This window comes from Pseudorca crassidens, chromosome 7 (genome assembly GCF_039906515.1).
Source record: "Pseudorca crassidens isolate mPseCra1 chromosome 7, mPseCra1.hap1, whole genome shotgun sequence".
NCBI lineage: Eukaryota > Metazoa > Chordata > Mammalia > Artiodactyla > Delphinidae > Pseudorca > Pseudorca crassidens.
The window spans coordinates 55581621-55603158 of record NC_090302.1 but is presented as its reverse complement, the minus strand read 5'-3'; the positions used below and the strand labels follow the sequence as shown (position 1 = coordinate 55603158).

The 21538-nt window shown below is 34.7% G+C and overlaps 1 protein-coding gene across 6 annotated transcripts in view; it reads right to left on the bottom strand.

Moving 5' to 3' along the window:
- Positions 1 to 10291: 10291 nt before the first annotated feature.
- The window catches only part of LOC137227817 (tyrosine-protein kinase JAK2), a 375133-nt gene continuing 363886 nt past the window's right edge, over positions 10292 to 21538 (bottom strand). For 5 of the 6 annotated variants that reach the window (XM_067744296.1, XM_067744297.1, XM_067744301.1 and 2 more), the window contains 3 exons: positions 14858 to 14975; positions 13207 to 13320; positions 10292 to 12951 (listed from right to left, as the gene is read on the bottom strand). In XM_067744296.1, the coding sequence (XP_067600397.1) occupies positions 12844 to 12951; positions 13207 to 13320; positions 14858 to 14975 (340 nt within the window). In that variant the 3' untranslated portion in view covers positions 10292 to 12843. Of the gene's footprint in view, positions 12952 to 13206; positions 13321 to 14857; positions 14976 to 21538 lie in introns of those variants that run through there. The other variant, XM_067744295.1, reaches the window with a different exon arrangement.

Below are 21538 nucleotides of genomic sequence, written 5' to 3'. Positions count from 1 at the left end.
TTGAGAACCACTGGTAATAGAGTCACTATATGAATATTGTAGAAATTCTGCTATTTATGTGCTTTCGTATCTCAACTCAGTATAGATGTTATAACACTTAAGTTTTTGGTGTGTTTTTCCACTTTATGTCCACATGTGAAAATTTTTTAATGCTACATATTAATGCTACATATAAAGTTTATACATAGAATCAAAAGTGGAATTCCTACTTTTCTGCCATTAATTAGGGGGTAAGTATCATTTGAAATCTTTTTCTAGTTTCTTTCCCAAATATGTACTGTAATGTTCTTTTTAGTTAAATTTTTAAATTCCTATTTGGCTCTGTTATTTCTTAGGACAAAGGTTCTTTTCCACATATCTATATAATATACACTTACAATGCATTAATATGTTTGAATTTTTTTGCGTATATTGAATCCTTGCATTCCTGGGATAAACCCCACTTGATCATGGTGTATGATCCTTTTAATGTGCTGTTGGATTCTGTTTGCCAGATTTTGTTGAGGATTTTTGCATCTATGTTCATCAGTGATATTGGCCTGTAGTTTTCTTCCTTTGTGACATCTTTGTCTGGTCTTGGTATCCGGGTGATGGTGGCCTTGTCGAATGAGTTTGGGAGGGTTCCTGCCTCTGCTATATTTTGGAAGAGTTTGAGAAGGATAGGTGTTAGCTCTTCTCTAAATGTTTGATAGAATTCGCCTGTGAAGCCATCTGGTCCTGGGCTTTTGTTTGTTGGAAGATTTTAAATCACAGTCTCAATTTCAGTGCTTGTGATTGCTCTGTTTATATTTTCTATTTCTTCCCGGTTCAGTCTTGGAAGGTTGTGCTTTTCTAGGAATTTGTCCATTTCTTCCAGGTTGTCCATTTTATTGGCATATAGTTGCTTGTAGTAGTCTCTTATGATCCCTTGTGTTTCTGTGATGTCTACTCTAACTTCTCCTTTTTCATTTCTAGTTTTATTGTTTTGAGCCCTCTCCCTCTTTTAGTTTATGAGTCTGGCTAAAGGTTTATCAATTTTGTTTATCTTTTCAAAGAATCAGCTTTTAGTTTCATTGATCTTTTCTATTGTTTTCTTAGTCTCTATTTCATTCATTGCTGCTCTGATCCTTATGATTTCTTTCATTATACGAAACTTGGGTTTTTTTGTTCTTCTTTCTGTAGTTGCTTTAGGTATAAGTTTAGGTCATTTATTTCAGATTTTTCTTGTTTCCTAAGGTGAGACTGTATTGCTATAAACTTCATCTTAGAACTGCTTTTGCTGCATCCCATAGGTTTTGGATCATCGTGCTTTTGTTTTAATTTGTCTCTAGGTACTTTTCAATTTCCTCTTTCTTTAGTGATTCATTGACTGTTTAGTAGCATATTTTTTAGCCTTCATGTGTTTGTGTTTTCTTACAATTTTTTTCTTGTAGTTGACTTCTAATCTCATGGTGTTGTGGCCAGAAAAGATGCTTGATGTGATTCAACTTTCTTAAATTTATCAAGGCTCACTTTGTTGGCCAGCATGTGATCAATCCTGCAGACTGTTCCATGTACACTTGAGATGTGTATTCTGCTGCTTTTGGATGGGATGCTCTATAAATATCAGTTAAGTCCATCTGGTCTAATGTGTCATCTAAGGCCTGTTTTTCCTTATTGATTTGTCTGTATGATCTGTCCATTGATATAAGTGGAGTGTTAAAGTCCCCCACTATTATTGTGTTACTATTGATTTCTCCCTTTATGGCTGTTAGTATTTACCTCGTATGTTGAGATGTTCCTATGTTGGGTGCATATATATTTACAATTGTTATATCTTCTTTTTGGATTGATCTGTTGATCATTATGTAGTGTCCTTCTTTGTCTCTTGTAACAGTCTTATTTCTTTAACAGTCTTATAGTCTTTATTTTAAAGTCTATTTTGTCTGATATGAGTATTGCTACTCCAGCTTTCTTTTGATTTCCATTTGCATGGAATACATTTTTCCATCCCTTCACTTTCAGTCTGTATGTGTCCCTGGATCTGAAGTGGGTCTTCAGATCCAGATCTTGTAGACAGCAGACATATGGGTGTTGTTTTTGTATCCATTCAGCCAGTGTCTTTTGGTTGGAGCGTTTAATCCATTTACATTTAAGGTAATTATCAATATGTATGTTCTTATTGCCATTTTGTTGTTTTGGATTTGTTTTTGTAGGCTTTTTTTCCCCTTCCTCTTTTGTTCTCTTGTGATTTTTTTTTCCCCTTGTGATTTGATGACTATCTTTAGTGTGGGTTTGGATTCCATTTTCTTTTTTGTGTATATCTTGTAGATTTTCAGTTTTCAGTTAACCTGAGGTTTTGATATAGCAGTCTATACATAAGCAAGATTAAGTTGCTGGTCTTTTAATTTCAAATGCATTTCCAATATCTTGCATTTGTGCTCTCCTCTTCTCACGATTGCTCATTTTGTTATATTTGTGTGCAGATGATTTCCTACCTTTACTGTATGTTTGCCTTTACTGGTGAGGTTTCCCATTCGTAAGTTTCTTGTTTCTAGTTGTGGCCTTTTCTTTTCCCCCTAGAGAAGTTCCTTTAGCATTTGTTGCAAAGCTGGTCTGGTGGTGATAAATTCTCTTAGCTTTTGTCTGTAAACCTTTTGATTTCCTTAGAATCTGAATGAAACCCTTGCTGGGTAGAGTATGCTTGGTTATAGGTTCTTCCCTTTCATCACTTTAAATATATTGTGCCACTCCCTTCTGGCCTGCAGAGTTTCTGCTGAGAAATCAGCTGATAACCTATGGGAGTTCCCTTGTCTGTTATTTGTTGCTTTTCCCTTGTTGCTTTTATTTATTTATTGTCTATAATTTTTGTCAATTTGATTACTCTCGGTGTGTTCCTCCTTGCATTAATCCTGTATGGGACTCTCTGTGCTTCCTGAATTTGGGTGACTGTTTCCTTTCCCATGTTAGGGAAGTTTTCAGCTATTATCTCTTCAAATATTTTCTCAGGTCGTCTCTCTCTTTTCTCCTTCTGGGACCCCTATAATACGAATGTTGGTGCATTTAATGTTATCCCAGAGGTCTCTTAGACCATCCTCATTTCTTTTCATTCTTTTTACTGTATTCTGTTCCATGCAGTGATTTCCACCATTATGTCTTCCATCTCACTTATGCATTCTTCTGCCTCAGTTAGTCTGCTGATTCCTTCTAGTATATTTTTCATTTTATTGTTCATCTCTTTTTGTCCTTTATATTTTCTCTTTGTTAAAAACTTCTTGTAACTTCTTGCTCTGTGCATCCATTCTTTTTCGTGTTCTTGGATCATCTTTACGATCATTATTCTAAGTTCTTTTGAGTGTACTGCCTATCTCCATGTTACTTAGTTGTTGCTTTGGGGTTTTATCTTGTTCCTTCATCTGGAACATATTCCTCTGCTGTCTCATTGTCTAAATTTATATTTGTATTCTTATGTATATGGAAGGTTAGTTATGTTTCCCAACCTTGAATAAGTGGCCCTCTGTAGGGGATGTCCCATGTGTCCTAGCAGTTGACTCTACTCTTGTTGCCCAAGGGCCAGGGACCACCTGGTCCCAGGGTAGGTTCTGACCTGTGTTTGCAGACTCAGTTCCACAGGCTGCAGGATTTCAGTTTTCTTGCTTCTGCTGTCTGCCACCTGGCAGATGTCTGGTTTAGAAGCCTGTGCAGGCTTCCTTGTGGGACGGGCCGATGCCTGCCCACTGGTGGATAGAGCTGGGTCTTGGCCCTCTGCTGGGCTGGGCCGTGTCAGGGGCCATGTCTTGAGGTGGCCATGTCTGAGGTGGGCTCAGAAAGTTTTTAGGCAGACTGTCTGCTAATGGGTGGGGCTGTGCTCCTGCCCTGTTGGTTGGTTGGCCTGATGCATCCCAGCACTAGAGCCTACAGGCTGTTGAGTGATGCCAGGTCTTGGTGCTATAGACCCAAGCAAAATATCTGCCTCCAGCAAGAGTTCCAGTAGATGAACTCTCCCCAAATATTTCCACCACCAGCTTTTATGACCCCAGAGAGAGCCACAGACACCCCCTGCCTCCCCAGGAGACCATCCAATACCAGCAAGTATGTCTGGCCCAGGCTCCTATGAAGTCACTGCTTTTGCCCTGGGTGCAGGTACCCTGGGTCCCGGTACCCTGGGTCCCAGAGACCTTCTGTGCGCTGTCCTGGCATCTGCTACACCTGCTCCTTCCTGTTTAGCTCAGTCATGTTGTACCTCCCAAACCTTTTTTTTTTTTTAAAGTTTATTTACTTTCAACTTTCTCTTGTCATCTAGCAAAAGGTATTATTATCCCTTACATTGCTCCTTCTACAAAGATTTACTTTTCTACATTTTATCAAATTGTTGTGCACTTAAATCTTTTTTGGAGGATAGGATGTGAGAGTACATGTAAAAATATATTCAAATAATTTTCACTGGGAACTGAAATGACTGATTCTGTCATCTTGCCACCTGGGAAATACAATCACGGATCACTGCAGAAAGCTTATCTAGTTTATTGCTGCTTTATATGCATGCTGCCAAAGCTGTGAAAGGCAGCATAGTGAAGTGGTTATGAACTCTGGCATTGGACTCAGACTGCCTAAATTCAAATTCCAACATCCCTTCTTTCTAAACGTGGGACTTGGAAATTTGTATCTTGCTAAATTTCAATGTCTACATGCTTAAAATGAGAAAAATAATAGTACCTACCTCAGAGTTGTGAGGATAAAATGAGGTAATCTATGTAGGAGGATACTACCCCGACCCTAAGTACAATCTACAGATTTAATGCAATCCCTATCAAAATCTCAATGATTTTTTTTGCAGAAATAGAAAAGCCCATCCTAAAATTCATATGCAATCTCAAGGGACACCAAATAGCCAAAACAATTTTTAAAAAGAACAACAAAATTGGAGGTCTCACACTTCCTGATTTCAAAACTTACTACAAAAGCTACAGTAATCAAAACAGTGTGGTACTGGCATAAAGACAAACATAAAGACTAATGGCATAAAACAGGAAGCTCAGAAATAATCACTAATGTATATAGTCAAACAGTTTTCAACAAGGGTACCCCCAAGATCATTCAATGGGAGAAAGACACTCTTTTCAAGAAGCGGCGTTGGGAAAACTATAAATCTACATGCAAAAAAATGGACCCTTACCTTTCAACATACAGAAAAATTAACCCAAAATGGGTCAAAGACCTAAACGTCAAGAGTTAAAGACATAAAACACTTTTGAAGCTTTTTCCCAATGTTTTCTTCTAACAATGGATTTGGCAATGATTTCTTGAATATGACAGCAAAAGTAAAAGTAGATAAGTTGGAATTATCAAAATTAAAAACTTTTGTGCATAAGAGGATACAATCAACAGAATAAAATGGCAACCCACAGAATGGGAAAAATATTTGCAAATTATATATATGATAAGGGGTTAATATCCAGAATATAGAAAGAACTTCTATAGCTTAACAAAAAAAGAACCCAATTTTAAAATGGGCAAATGACTTAAACATTTCTCCAAAGATTAAAAAAATGGCCAATAAAATTGCATATTAAAAGATGCTTGGGCTTCCCAAGCGCAGAAGTTGAGGGTCCGCCTGCCGATGCAGGGGACACAGGTTCATGCCCCGGTCCAGGAAGATCCCACGTGCCGCAGAGCGGCTGGGCCCGTGAGCCATGGCCGCTGAGCCTGCGCATCTGGAGCCTGTGCTCCGCAACGGGAGAGGCCACGACAGTGAGAGGCCTGTGTACCGCAAAAAAAAAAAGAAAAAAAAAAGATGCTTAACACCATTAATCATTAGTGAAATGTAAATGAAAACCACAATGCTAAACAACGTCACATCCATTAAGATGGATACAATAAAAGAGAAGAAATAAAAGCTGCAGCATCTTTCAAAGATGAATGCCTTGACTGGGTAATTTCATAGCACAGATATGATCTTCATTTGGTATTGTTAGTTTCTTTACTATTTCTGTGGAAATTTTCCTTTGACTTTAATATAGAGTAATATGCCATGGTTTTAGTATCTTTCTTATCACCTCTTATGATCAAGAAGAAAAACTGCTAATACACTGCATATCATTAAAATACCCTAAGTTTTTTGAGAAGATTATTGTATCTTATTTATTGTGAAATGTAAAAACAAGACAACAGAATGGTACTCAGGGGTGTATCTCCACTGAAGAAGACTTAATTTTTGTATCTGTTAAGGAAAGTCCTTAAATTCTAGAGATATTAAAATTGGATGACTTTAAAAAGATTACATATTAACTGATTTTTTTCTTTTTCAGTTTAGATACACTATTTAGAATATTTGCTTAACGATCTAATACTCTCAGGGCTTCCCTAGTGGCACAGTGTTTAAGAATCCACCTGTCGGGCTTCCCTGGTGGCGCAGTGGTTGGGAGTCCACCTGCCGATGCAGGGGATACGGGTTCGTGCCCCGGTCTGGGAGGATCCCGCATGCCGCAGAGCGGCTGGGCCCGTGAGCTGTGGCCGCTGGGCCTGCGCGTCCAGGGCCTGTGCTCCGCGGCGGGAGAGGCTGCAGCAGTGAGAGGCCCACGTACAGCAAAAAAAAAAAAAAAAAAAAAAAGAATCCACCTGTCAAAGCAGGGGACACAGTTTCGAGCCCTGGTCCAGGAAGATCCCACATGTCCTGGAGCAACTAAGCCTGTATGCCACAACTACTGAGCCTGTGCTCTAGAGCCCATGAGCCACAACTACTGAGCCTGCGTGCTACAACTACTGAAGCCCGCACACCTAGAGCCCGTGCTCCAAAACGCAATGAGAAGCCTGCGCACTGCAAAGAGTAGCCCCTACTCGCTGCAACTAGAGAAAGCCCGTGTGCAGCAATGAAAACCCAACACAGCCAAAAAATAAAATAAAATAAATAAAAAACAAAAAGATATAATACTCTCAGTGTCCTCACACTGACGTATCTTCCCTCTCTTACTGAAGTCACTTCTGAGGTAGTGCTGGTTTGGCCCATGTCCACATGAGTACACTTCAGAGCAGTGTTTCTCTACTTTTTTTGCATTATCCCCCATCCTTGGAAGGAGGTTTTTAGACATTTTCTCCTAATCTCTTTCACCATGAAATTTTCATATCATTGCATACCTGTTTATGTACTGTATGTACGTCTGTGCTTTATACATAAAAAGAACAAGGTTTTTCATCAGTACTCACCCCGAGAGTTGATATCACCTCTGCTGAAAAAGCATGCTCTAAAGAGAAGTAATACATGAAACTCCAACTCTCATATTAGGCCCAGGCCCAAGATATCCTTTCTATGCATCCTTTATATTTGAGATCATTTGGGGCCACACCAAACTAGATTCCCTGAAAACACCAGGATTAGGGCTCATATCCTCAAAGCTGCAGCAGAACTGAAAGTTTAAATCTCTTGGTTTTCTCTGAATATTTACTTAACAGGAAATTCTAAGGTGAAATACCTTCAGGATTAACCCTCCCATAAGATTACCCAGGATTCCTTTGTCTATATCCACAACTGCACTATCTACTCTTCTTTATTCTGAATATGTGAATGGGATTTAGGATTTTATCAAGAGGTGATGGCTTCATTACTACAACCATTAACATGAATTATCTGATGCAACTTGAAAGTCGTAGGGAGCTTGCATTTGTCAGCATTGGTAAGTGAGTGCATATATAGGAAGGTCTGAAGTGGTATACAATGTGGATATGGTCATTTTTTTTTTTTTTTTAAGTTTAGAAAAGAAAAATGACTCTACTAAGAATCTGACCTTTAAGTGGCCAAGTTGGAGCAACTATAAGAAAATGACCTAGAGAATTACTAGACCCATAGTAGTTGGCATTTGACTGAGCTATCCATACTCTAACCTTCTACATTTATCATAGTAATCCTAAAATAAGAGAAATTCAAGATGTTAGAAAAAAATTCCCATTAAGTGTGAGTTTAATCTGAGATCTGACAGAAATTTAGAAATTCCCTTTTCCCATCACCACACTCATTGTTCCTTAGGTCTCAGATTTCCAAATCATTTTTAGGAAAAAGATTATCCTCTATTTCTCTAAAATTTCTCTAAATTTTTGGAAATTTCTTCCTCTGTAATAGTAGCTTTGGAAGTAAACTGGGCCACCTTAAAGAATTATAATGGTATACTCGAGTTTTAGAATTCAACTTCAACATTTCTCAAAGTCCTTCAATAAAAAGGTAAGACTTTGTTTCAATTTTTTTTTCTTTGTCACCAATACCTTTACTCTATTATCAAGAATTCCTATTCAGTAAGCTGCATGATAATGTTACAAAACTAGTAACAGGAAGGAAAAGAAGTGGTACCATGGGATTCACGCTATCCTCAAATTACTGATAGAAACAAGGATTTAAAACACTTTTTAAAAGAAAGAAAGAAGAAAAACAATATTCTGGCAGAATTTGTGGGAAACAGTGACTTGTTTTTAAAATGCTTTGTAAACAGTAGACAATAAGTGCTATCATTTGACACAAACTACTTCAAATTTGTCATTTAGATCTGCGCTACCTGCAGCTTGCACTCAAGGGCTTAGGCTACCTTGGTTATGCAGATTAAAAGTATTTTAATCAGTACTGTTGGAGAATTCAGTTATTTGCTCTTAAGAATCAAGGTGAAATCTTTGATTCTACAAACAACTTTCTTTTCATTCCTCTCCAACCAAAATTAATCCAACATCCTAAATGTTACTAAGGACATAAAATAAATTTTGTTCTTATATACTTAAAATTTGGGATAGTTATAAAGGTTCATTACAGCAACCTTCAACAAAACTATTATTGCAGAAGAAGAAAGTATCATATGTGTATTTCAAGTTGTTGAAGTTGAAAGAAATTTCAAGTAGATATTTTCATAATTGAGTGTAGGTTTATCTTTCTCATTTTATTTCCATTTTCTTTAGTATCTATGACTTTCTTAATCTCTAACGTTTTTAGTTTCAGTAAATAAATTGCAACTCACAAGCTTATACTCCATGCTACTAGAAAATTCACGCTCTGAGATTCACATATATTCCAAGCATTTGAAACACCCTAAACTTTTTCATTAAAAATACTTAATTATCTTTTTTGCGTGTGAAAAGCACCTAAACATTTTTAACTATGATCTTGAAAGGATAATTGATGAACAAACCTTTCTATTGCATACTTTCATTTGTGTTTTTAGTGTACTTGTTCTGCTTATCATCTGCAACTGGTAAGTTGCCTTTCCAGCTGCCTGCTGTCTCTATAAAATCCTGCTATATGCCTTTTCCTTACCACCTTGTTTTGTTTATTAATGCTATTTACCTGTTGTCAGACTTAAAAGCTATGCTACTGTCTGTTCACACTGCTCAAAGTTGACTTGCTTGACCCCAATAAATAGCATCTATAGGAGTGCTTCCTAGTACAGGTATTAAAAACATAACACATATTCACAAAAACTAAGAATATGGATAACTGGAACAGAGACTCCTAGAAGCTCTTTTAATGATCTCATGTTGTAAATCTGTTCCAGTTCAAAATAAGATGTTAAGCAATTTGCTATGCAAAGAAAGGCCTTATAATAGAAAATGATAATTAAAAACTTTTAAAGATATATTAATAACAATTGGTGTTTCAGTTGGAGATAAGGATTTTCCTTATAAATTTTATAAGACTGGAAAAGAACAATATTTAGGGCCTGCACTAAGCAATGCCATCTAGCATAAGCACAGTAGAAGTTAATTTCTTAACCTATGAAGAACATACTGTAATAAAGTAAAACAAAATTGGTAATTTTAATATTTAGGTATATAATGTGATGTGCATATCATATGCATGTGACTAATGTGAAAGTTTAAAAATTCTCTCACTGTCATTCTGAAATCTCTCTAATGTTACTGTCAGTATCATAAAACAGTTAGCAGCTAGTTATCTTGAAATTAAGTACAACCAACCCAAATCAGGGTGTCAATATAAAGTATTTTCTGATATTTATACTTTTTTTTTTCTTAAATAAAATGAAGATTATCTCATATAACCTAGTCTTTTGTTTGGATAGTTCTGCTGACTTACTGTTATTATTTATTCTAATATAGGAGATTAAAGATCTTTAGTAAGTTGTACTAGAAAATTAGAGAAACTTTCATTAGAAATAATTTACATACCAGACCTAGGGTGGATATAGCAGTGTTCATAAGCAGCACAAAGTAGTTGATAGCACTCTTAGGAAGCATTTCTTTTAAACTGAAAGGTAAGTTTACTTTATAAAAGTCTTTCTCTGCATATCCCTAAATCAATGTGTGTACCTGCAGTTCCTTGGTTAGGTGACAATACAAAAGAAAATAACTTCTGAATATTTATTACATGAGTATTTCAGTTTTGTGGGAACATGCTAAAGGCACAATGAAGAAAATAATACAGTCTCAATCTGACCACATCATGCCACCCCAAAAAGAATGGCTCCCCAGGTATAGAACTATAGGTATTTTCTAAAGTCTACTCTATAGCAAAACTCTTTAAATAAAATTTAAATATCAGGAGTTATGGTTTTGATAAAAATTTCACTTGACTTTAAAGCAGAGGTCTTGGGTTGTAAGAAAGCACTCGTCCATAGCAAATTATAGTGCTACTGGCAGCATACATAAATAACATGAAAAAGTGACTATTTCCCAAAGCAGGTAGTCATGGATATAGGGAATTATTTATATAAAGACTGTGTAACTTAAAATACTGGAATATTTACAGAATTGCAGAATTTTAAGAAAATCTTTACGCTCATTTCTGAAGAGTATTACTTTGAAGAAACATTTTGGCATTAACTGGTACAATACTGACTTACCTGTGTCTTGTGCAGAACCAACTAAACAGCTGCATGGTTAATTTCCTTTTATGTATGGTCAGAATCAAAATTTAAAACATCACAAACCCTCAATAAATAATAATTCTCTTGAAAACTTAGAATTTTACAATAAGGCTGTCATCCCATTCTAAAAACTTAAGATGTTTATGTGGGATTTTTCTCCTAAAACTAAAAATGGAAACATTAAAAGAAAAACTTTTAAAAAAGAAACCTAGTTACCATCCTTGTTTTTATAAACAAAATGTTATCAACCTTTAAGAATCTACTTTTAGGTACTTAAGTTTTAGTACAAAAATCTGCAATCAAACATATTATATGATATGCTACTTTGGACATGAAAAGTAGCAGAACAGAAGATCTCTTAAATGCATTACATACAGAGATCCTGGAGGAGTCTTTACAAATTAAACAAAAATCATATTCAACTTTCATCAAAATATAATGTTTACTAGAAATCTTTTAAAATCTAATATATTATTTTAGATGATTTGTGCATTTGGTGTAACTACTATTTGGTAAAATGCTTTAAAGATAGCATAAAAAGCATTTCTTCCCTTTCCTTCCAACAAAAAACTCAAACTTTATATGTGAGGCATTTTTTTCTTATATAATATTCGTTTTAAAACCAGCTCCAAAAAATAGAAAGATAATCAAAAGTCTTAAGTTCAAGTTAAAAGAAAAAAAGCATATAGCATTGAAAATAAAGAAACTATTTTCTTTTTAACCAAAATGCCAAGTATTTTAAACTTTGTGTAAATAACACACAGACAAAAAACCCCACCAAATTTTAGGTATGGTGTCTAAAATGGAGTAGCACTAAAACAAACGACAACAGTAACAAATGACCCTGTATACTCAGTTGAAAAATGCTGATTTTTCTTCAAGACATTATGAATTTTCTACTGGCATTCTTGAATAAAATTAACAAGCATACTTTCTTTTTTTTTTACCAATTTACTCTCATTTCCCCCTTGTAAGAATCTAACAAAAGAAAATCTCTTTTATAGCGGCAATAGATTTCTGAAATCCCTAAAATATAAATTCTTTAGAAAAAATTCCTAACCCACTGTGCATCTTAATAGGCATATATATATGAAAAACAATCTATTTTATGGCTTACACTTAAATTTAATCCATGACTATAGGTCCCAGGGATTGAAGAGTCTTATTGGCAGCCAGTAGCTCAAGGGATGACAATATTCCTGGCATTCGTCATCTCAAAATTTTAAAAGAAAACTGTTCACTGTAGTCTTAGAAAAGCCTGGAGACAGTTCTATTTAAAAAACATACTCGCCACAAACAGATACAAAGGAGAGAAATAAGAAAATAGATTGTGTTATATCTTTGTAAACTTGTTCCATCTCAAAATGTATTCTTTAGAGTCAGGGAAATTCCCTATACAAATAAAACTAAACATTTGTTCCCTTTGCTTTGAAAAATATTTACAGTACATAGAACAACAAGCTAAAAGTATACACCTGCTTATATTGCTGGCCAGTGATATAGATGAACAAGGACACAAAGGTGCTTATTCAATTATCTGAGCATCTTAATTTGTACAGTGAAGTTATTACAGATCAACTATGGAAAAATTAGAAAACATTATTTATGAATACCAGCTCTTGTGTAAAACATCACACAAGATGCCAAGGTATTATACATTCACTGTGGTAAAAACTGTACATACGTATTCTGTGCATATTAAACATTTACAATTTTTTCATCTCTCATAATTCTGAGTTGAAAAAAGTCTGTTTCTTCTTTTGCCAAAGGTGATATTAACTGACTGATTAGGTTCACGAAACTTTTTACAAAACTCTTTGCTAAGGACTTTTCATCAGTGTCTTTGGCTGGTGTCCTCATGAAGAAAAACTCACTAAACTTTTGAAAGCTCTGAGCAGATACTTCCACACCTTTGCTGGCTAAAGTCATGATATACATAATAATGATACATGTAGTAACAGTCCACAGTAATGTGAAATACAACACTTTGTTCTGTAAGTCTATTTTGGTCTCAGAGTGAAGTTCATTTCTTTCATCCAGCCATGCTGTCTCTTATTTGATCAACTCGAAGAGCTAGGTCTCTGAAAGAAGGGCGTTGGTTTACATTATTGTTCCAGCATTCTGTCATGATTACATAAATCTGTAAAAGGGAAAATAAACCAAACTTACAATGAGCACAAAGTGCCATCTTTTAATTGGTGAAGACATAAATTCAGAACTCCCACTTAATTTACCTGTACAGGCATGTGTCATGGATATACCTATATCCACAGTCATGATTATGCTATTTTTCTACAACCTCAGCAAATTAAATTACATAAACTGACCTGAAATCCTTGGGTAAAGAGAGAAAGAAAATGCATGATTACTGTGGGTAAAAAAAATTTTTTGTTACCTCATCTGGGCATCCATCTGGTCTTGGTAATCTTCCATTATTCTTCAGGAGTTCTATCAAATGAAACACAATCATCTGTCCTTGTTTGTCATTGCCAATCATACGCATAAATTCCTGAAACACAAACCCACTTTTCAATGACACATTTTTGGTACATTTAATTTGAATCAGAATTCTTTCTCAACTTCTTCCAGTAAATGGGAAAAATCCTGTATGTTTCCTTACCTTGAAACATTTTAAAAACAGACTATTTTAACTTCAAAAACTTTGTTTTCAGTCACAGTTCAGAAAAGATTGTTAAATGTGGAACGTCTATAATGCCATTTCCATAACTGTAACATACTCAGCACAAATTCCCTGAAAAGGTTCAAAACCAGTGAACTAAAAACACTTACTTTGTTTTAACACATCATATCACATTTCAGGTGAAATAAAAAGTTGAATGTAAAAGAAGACATAATAAAAAGAAAATACAGAATGAATATTTAAGCATAAATGGAACGGAGAGAAAAAGTTCTATGTTTAAAATTCATAAAATTGAAGTCTGAACCATAAGCTAGAGAAGTATTTACAATGAACACATCGTTTATTTAAACACAGAGAGCTCTTATATACTTGTAAGAAAAATTACCAATATAAAAATGGGCAAAGTACATGAAGATACAATGCACACATGCACAGACTCACCCCAAATACCCAATAAATATGTATTCAATCACACTAATAGCAGAAATGCAAATTAAAATCCAACAGGTACAACTTCTCTCCCATCAATTTGGCAAAACTGTGTAGAAATATAATAGTCAACACTGGCAAATGATAAAACGTATACCCCTATGCACAGCTACTGAGAGTCTAATCTGGTACAGCTTTCAAAGCATTTTGAAATAATGAAAATCCTATGGAAGAGTTCATAACGTTTCACCTATAATTATACTTTTACTCTCTAAGATGACAACCAGAGATGAACATAAATATATATAAGGATGTGCACTATGTTCAATGAAGTGTTACTTAAAAGACTGAAAAATAATTGTCCAGAAATTATATCCTTATGATGAAATGCTACCAAGGAATTAGAAGTCATATTTGCAGTAAATATTTACTAATATAGGAAAATATCCATGCTATAATATGTAATGAAAAAGCAGGATAGCAAACTGTACAGTATGACCTGTTATAAAAGAAATCTTTTTAATAAAATTTCGCTTTTATATATAAAATTAAAAGAAGCCTGTAAGAAAACATTAAAGTGGTTATTAAAGTGGTATTAAAGTGGTTATTTCTGAGTAGTTGAATTAGAGATTATTTTTATTTTCTTTTTTATACTTTCCTATATTAAAATTATACAATGAACAGAAAAAATATTACTTTAAAAGGTTTAACTTTTGCAATAATTCCTGGAATGAATGAGTTTATCGGATTTACTGAAGATAATATTAAGAGAATATACTAAATAGTACTCCAATCCCCACTTTTTAAAACATCAAGTTAATTTAATGAGTAAGTTTGGGATTATTTTGTTGGATGCTGTCTTACAAATAAGCAATAGGAGCTCTAAAATAACCCTAAGCTTACTATATTATTCTTTGGAAAAAGCTTTTCTCATGTTAAAAAAAAAACCTTGAGAGTAAATAAAAAGCAAACTGACCGCTGGTGGGCTTTTACTCTTCTCAATATATGTGAAAAGTTCATACAGAACCACTCCAAAGCTCCAAACATCTGAGGCCACAGAAAACTTGCTCTCTGTCAGTGATTCTGGCGCATACCTGTAGTATATTTAAAAGACAGTTACTTGATGTGTCAATTCTTGATTTTATCTGCAAATCACTGGATTAAAAAAAAAAAAGCTGTAGAGAAAAGGGTTAACACAGCAGGCCTGAGGCTGCCATCTTCAAAAAGGTCTGTTTGCAATGTTGACACTTGACCGGTACCTGGGATCTTAGATTTCCGGAGGGTTTCCACAATTCCCTAAATGATAATAAAAGTGGCTCACTGTACCTAAACCATTTCTGCAAACAAATGAGTCTAGAATCTTGTTAATGTGCCAGGCAGAGAATGTCTACATGGCCAGTCCCAATAAAAACTGTGGGCACTGAGTCTCTAATGAGCTTCCTTAGTAGATGACATTTCACACATGTTGTCACAGTTTATTGCTGGGGGAATTAAGTGTGTCCCATATGACTTTACTCGGAGAGGACACTTAGAAACTTGTGCTTGGTTTCTTCCAGGTGTTCCCCCAGACGCCTTTTCTCTTTGCTGATTTTGTTTTGCATCCTTTTCCTATAATGAGTCATAGCCATGCTTATGGCTGTATGCTGAGTCCTATGAGTCCTCCTAGTGAATCATCAAACCTGAGGGTGGGCTTGGGAACCTCCAAAACACAAAGATAACTAAAATCCAAAACAAAATAATGTTTGGCTCAGTAACATCAGGGTTAACTGCAAAGTACCTTCCAAGAACTGAAAAATAGCTGATCTTTGCAAGTTAAGCTTAAAATGAATCCAGATAAGAATCCTAGAGAAAAAGTGCCTTTTAAGCTGGAGAAGACTTGAAGCTACTAACATATAAAAGAAATAACCTGTTAATCTGAAAGGGGGTGATTTTGAGAGAGAGCACAGAAAATAGAAAGTCAGGGGAAAATGGTGTCATCCTCTACTCAAGTATCAACACTACCCAACTGAGAATTTTGGCCAATGGATTATGAATATCATGGTACCATTGCTAAATTTATCCTATTATAGAGAATTGCAATGGAGATCTGTTTTAGACTGAGGTTTAAAATATGAATTACATAAAATGAACCTCTCCTTCAAAATCCAACTTCCAGAAATCCTCCTCTGACTACTTAAGGTCATAATGACCTCATGCTACTGAAATTCTAAAGTACTTATAGTCTATACTTATACAATTAACCATGTAATGTTATATTCTTTTTATATTTAGTTTTTTTAAAAAGTTACATATTTATGTTATTTTAAAATAACATAACCTCCTTGAAGGCAGTACTACTCCCTCAACCCTTGAAAAATATTCTCTTGCTGTGGCTTTCATGAAAGCACTCTTTGTAATTTCCCCCTTCATCTCCAAGGCTGTTTTTCTCTTTCCCATTACTTATGTAAGGATAAATACAAAGTTAAAAAAAAAAAAGTCCATGTGGAAAAGGAGAGAAAAGACTCTCCTCTTTTCTTAGAGCATTTACTTTAGAAAATTTAAAATTGTGAATTCTCTGTCTCTTTGAAATTTATGTAAAAATCTTTTTAAAAGCTTTTGCTTAAAAGCCTCTTGCCAGGTTTACATACAGGAATGTCTTTCTCAAGAACTTGGGAACTACCTCTTTGGAATGTAATCATTAAGGATTATCATGCCCTTACCTCACAGTTTCAATGGCAGGGCAGGAGCCTAACTTGGGCAGGTGTATCCTTCAAGTTGCAAAACTATCTCCTATCATAAAGATATGAGAAGTTTATTTTTCTTTTGGATAAAGCCAATTAGCTAACACAGATGGGCACTCCTATTACTAAGTGAATTTAGGATGAACAATGTGTGACAGATGGTGCTGTCAAGTCCTCTTACTTGAGGACTAGTTACTGTTTATCCTGAGAACATGTATGTAAACGGGTTGAATCTGTTTGGCCATTTTATAAAAGGGTGAGATTTCTTTCTGTTTTTGTAATCTCTTAGCAGATTGCTTATGATGCACATTACTTTCTGGATTACTGCTTATTCAGTAATGAAACTGTTTTCTTTCTATTCTGCTTTTGTGGAGAGGTTCATTTCCTGTGTTAACCTTTCCCCGAAGGTTCCATCACCAGATCTCTTCCTCTCTGTCAAAAAATTTCCCTTAGGTAGTATCATTCACTTATATACTACAGTCTCCCAAATTTACAACCACCCTATCTTTGACCTTTCTTTTGTGTTTCAGACTTATTGAACATTTCCATATTAAAGTTCTGCACAGGCAAAAAGAACTCCATCCCCACCTCTCTGACACTTGCTGATTATTTTATTTTCTCTATGCAATGAATGGTATCACAATCTATCTAACTCCCCAAAATGGAAATCTTAAGAATTATTTTTGACTCATCTTTCACTCCCAAGTCTACTGAGCCACTAAAGTATGTCTTAAAAATGTCTCAAATCAGTCTCCTAACCAATACTGCTATTACAGTCTTAGGTTAGAGCCTTATCTCATGACTAGTACAGAGATCTTCAAACCAGGTGAAGAGTAATAAGCCCAAGGATACACAAAGATTTTCCAAGGGGCTCTACAGCAAGAACCGTATAAGGATTCTCCATGAGTCCAAAACCCTGCCTGAACAATTAAAAAAAATACGTTAGCAGAAGCATTTTCCCTGCAGTTCTTCTTAATACCACCCCACAGGACATGCTGTTAGCTAAACAAAGAATACTTTTGAACAATAAACGCAATGTAGATGACAGTGATTCTTTTAAGTGAAACTGTATTTTTTTAAAGATATGATGGCTAAATCCTATGGATAAAAATTATGTGATTTCTTTCAGACTATAGATTTAGTGTTTGTTACTCAACAAGTTAGGTAAAATCTATCAACTCATTCTGAAATATTTATATAAAAATTAGTTAACCTCATTTCATTATATAAAACATATTTTTTTACTTGCTAATATAAAAATAAAACTGTATGTCAACTCTCCATCTGATAAGTTTTTAGCAGTATATAGCTTTCTTTTTTCATTAAATACATAAGAAAATTTTGACCAAGATGAAAATGTTCTTTCTGATTTTTATACAAGCTTATTAGTGATTCCCCAAAGTCAAACATCAGAGTTCAATCTCCCCAAAACATTTACTGAAGGAATAACAGGCCTTTTACCATATTCCTTACTTCATAAATTATAATCTTAACTATATTTTATTCTGTATTATTTAGTAGAAATTAAGTAATGAGAAGTGGTTTATCTTATTTTCATAATTATGAAATTATTTATATTAGATATGTATCATCTTAAGCTTATCCTGACTGCCCTTGTGGTTAATCTTTACAGATATGCAGGGAGAAATACTGGGCCCAAAGTTTTAGGGGCTTTCTTTATGACAAAAAATATAAAATGAGGTGTGAAAGCGAATATTTAAAATTAGAAAAGAAGGAATCTTGAAAGGAAGGCACTCTGGTGGATATGCTTTGTTAGCTTCATTGTAAACATGCCTCTGGCACATGTGTTCTGCAGTTTAAATCTGTTTTTTAAAATAATATTTCATAACATTAATATACTTACTTGAATTGAAAATGAAGTAAGACCTTTTCTGTTGGAAATTAAGTATATTTGTTTATGAGGCCTGGCATTGCCAAATAGATTGTAATGAAGGACACTCTTCATTAAGTGACTCTATCTTTGAGGCAGTGCAAGGGTTTGCCATATTTAAATCACATATTTAAAATGTGATAAAAGATGTTATTAAAAACTACCGTATTTAAACTAACAATATTCTATTTTATGAATGTATCAGTTTAAACAAGATGCCTCTAAATGAGAGTAATATCATAATTTGAACTAATTTTAAAAGATATTTGGTATACTTCCCAGAAACAGAAAATGAATGACTCTAATGATTTGGTAGTAAATCCACTTTTGAAAATCAAGTGGGTTTAATTCTTCGTTTTCAATGAAACTGAAAAAAGAATGGATCTAATGAAATTGCCAGCTAACAAATTTTACTGGTAGATCACTATATACTGTTTTGCTATGTACGTATCAGGAGTCACAGAAATGAGTGACATTGTTATGACAAAACTCCTTTCTTTCTTTCCCATCTCCTTATTTATACAAAAAAGTTTTCTCCATGTTTACAAATACAGAAATAAAATTAGAATTTATGTGGAATCTGGTCCCATTATAGAAGTAAATAATATTTATCTAAGGATATATGGACTAGTTGGAGGGGAAAGAAAAGCTCCATTTATTAAGAAATGTCTCCAATGCAAGAGGGAGAGGATATGGGGATATATGTATACGTATAGCTGATTCACTTTGTTATAAAGCAGAAACTAACACACCATTGTAAAGCAATTATACTCCAATAAAGATGTTAAAAAATTTTTTTAAAAAAGAAATGTCTCCAATAAAAAATTTTAAAGAATTATTCAAATTAGTAATTCATTTATATTGCTTTGGAAATTTCATCCTGGCAGTAACTTCGATGATAACTTAATCTGGAATAAAAAGGTGAATACTTTTTTTGTGGTCATAGGAAATTTTAAAATTAATTTAAATTTATATATTTATTTTGGTTACAACGGAGATAGGTAATCAAAAGATTTTCCAAGTACAAAATATAATACATTATACAAAATTTTGAGATGGGAAGTGGAAATATAATTTTAAGAAGAAAAAGGAATAATGCAAAGTTTCTATCAAGAAGAACATCTGTTCCTATACATTTTTAAGTGGGTGACAATGGGTATCAAATTGCTGTGGTGTCTGGATTTCCTTGTATACATTTAAAAGATTGATGTACCATACTTCAATGTCATTATTTACAATACTTTATAAAATATATTATTTACAACCATCTAAATTTACAAAGGAAAAAATTAGCTATCAATTTAAAAATGTGCCAGAAAGAATATAGCTTTTGATAATTCTTTCAATGGGTATATATGCACAAAGGGTTTGAAAATCAATGACCTAGATTCCTGCAAAAGTTGCCTAACTAGTCTTCTCTCTGCTGTTAGCCTCTTCTCAATACAATGTACCCTCTATACCTCTAGTTCTCAAAACTTCTGGTCTGAAGTCCCCTATACTCTTAAAAGTTATTGAAGTGCCCCAAAAGCTTTCATTTATGTGGGTTGTATTTACCAATATTTACCATATTAGATTTCAAAATTAAGGAAATGTAAAAGTATAAACCCAGTAATGTAGCATAAATAACATTTTTATAAAAAAATAACTATTTTCCAAAACAAAAAATTTTGTATTTAGAGTAGTATGTTTTACGTTTTTGTAAGTTTAATGTTGGTTTAATAGAAGACATTTTCTGTGAGTGGTTTTTTTTAAAAAGTTTTTATACAATTTTTAAAGGTTATACTTCATTTACAGTTATTACAAAATACTGGCTATATTCCCCATGTTGAACAATACATCCTTGTAGCCTATCTCAAAGGGCCCCTAACTCTCGGGCTGTGGACCACTACCGGTCTGCAGGCTGTTAGGAACCGGGCCACACAGCAGGAGGTGAGCGGCAGGTGAGTGAGTGAAGCTTCATCTGCCGCTCCCCACCATCCCCCATCACTAGCGTTACTGCCTGAACCATCCCCACCATTGCTCCCATTACTGCCTGAACCATCCACTGCCCTCCCCCCACCGTGGAAGAACTGTCTTCCACGAAATCGGTCCCTGGTGCCAAAAAGGTTGGGGACTGCTGGCCTATCTTATACCCAATGGTTTGTACCTCCCATTCCTCCATCCCTATATTGCCCCTCCCTACTGGTAACCACTAGTTTGTTCTCTATATCTGTAAGTATGCTTCTTTTTTTGTTATGTTCACTAGTTTGTTGTATTTTTTAGATTCTACATATAAGTGGTGTCATACAGTATTTGTCTTTCTCTGACTTAGTTCACTCAGCACAATACCCTCTAAGTCCATCCATGTTGCTGCAAATGGCAAAATTTCATTATTTTTTAAGGCTGAGTAGTATTCCATTGTATGTGTAAAATGAGAGTGAAAAAGGGGAATAACATCTTAGTATTATTATAAAAATACTTCTGACCTCACAGACTCCCTAAAGGGTGTACCAGAGGTCCCCAAACTTTGAGAACTGCTGTTCTCCACCAAAAGTAGAGCTATCTTCCTAAAATATGAATCTCACCATTATCCCTGGATAAAGCCTCTAATATCCCACCTGCACACTGTCTAATGAATAATGTCTGAACGCACTAACATGGCACACAGAACGCAGTATTATTCCGTTTGTTCTGTGGTAACACCATTCACTTACAACCCTGCTTATCCTGTTGTTCTTGTCATCCTCCTCATGGAATACCCTTCCTCTTGTCCATCTGGTGAACTATTAATCAATAGTTGAAATGTCATCTTTTAGTTGTGGTTTTCTCTGATTAATTTAAACCCTCAGCAGAATTACTGCACTCTAATGTTTTTGCATCATCTTCTTCATTATTGCACTTACATACTGCATTGCAATGACTGGATTACACATTTGATTTTTCCTAAACTAAGAGACCTTAAAAGGCAAAGGATTATGGATAGTGGACCTGTCAGTTGAATTTCCACGCCATATCAAACTTTTCCACTTAGTTCAGCCTTCCTTGTAAGGGACAGTTCTTTTTTTTC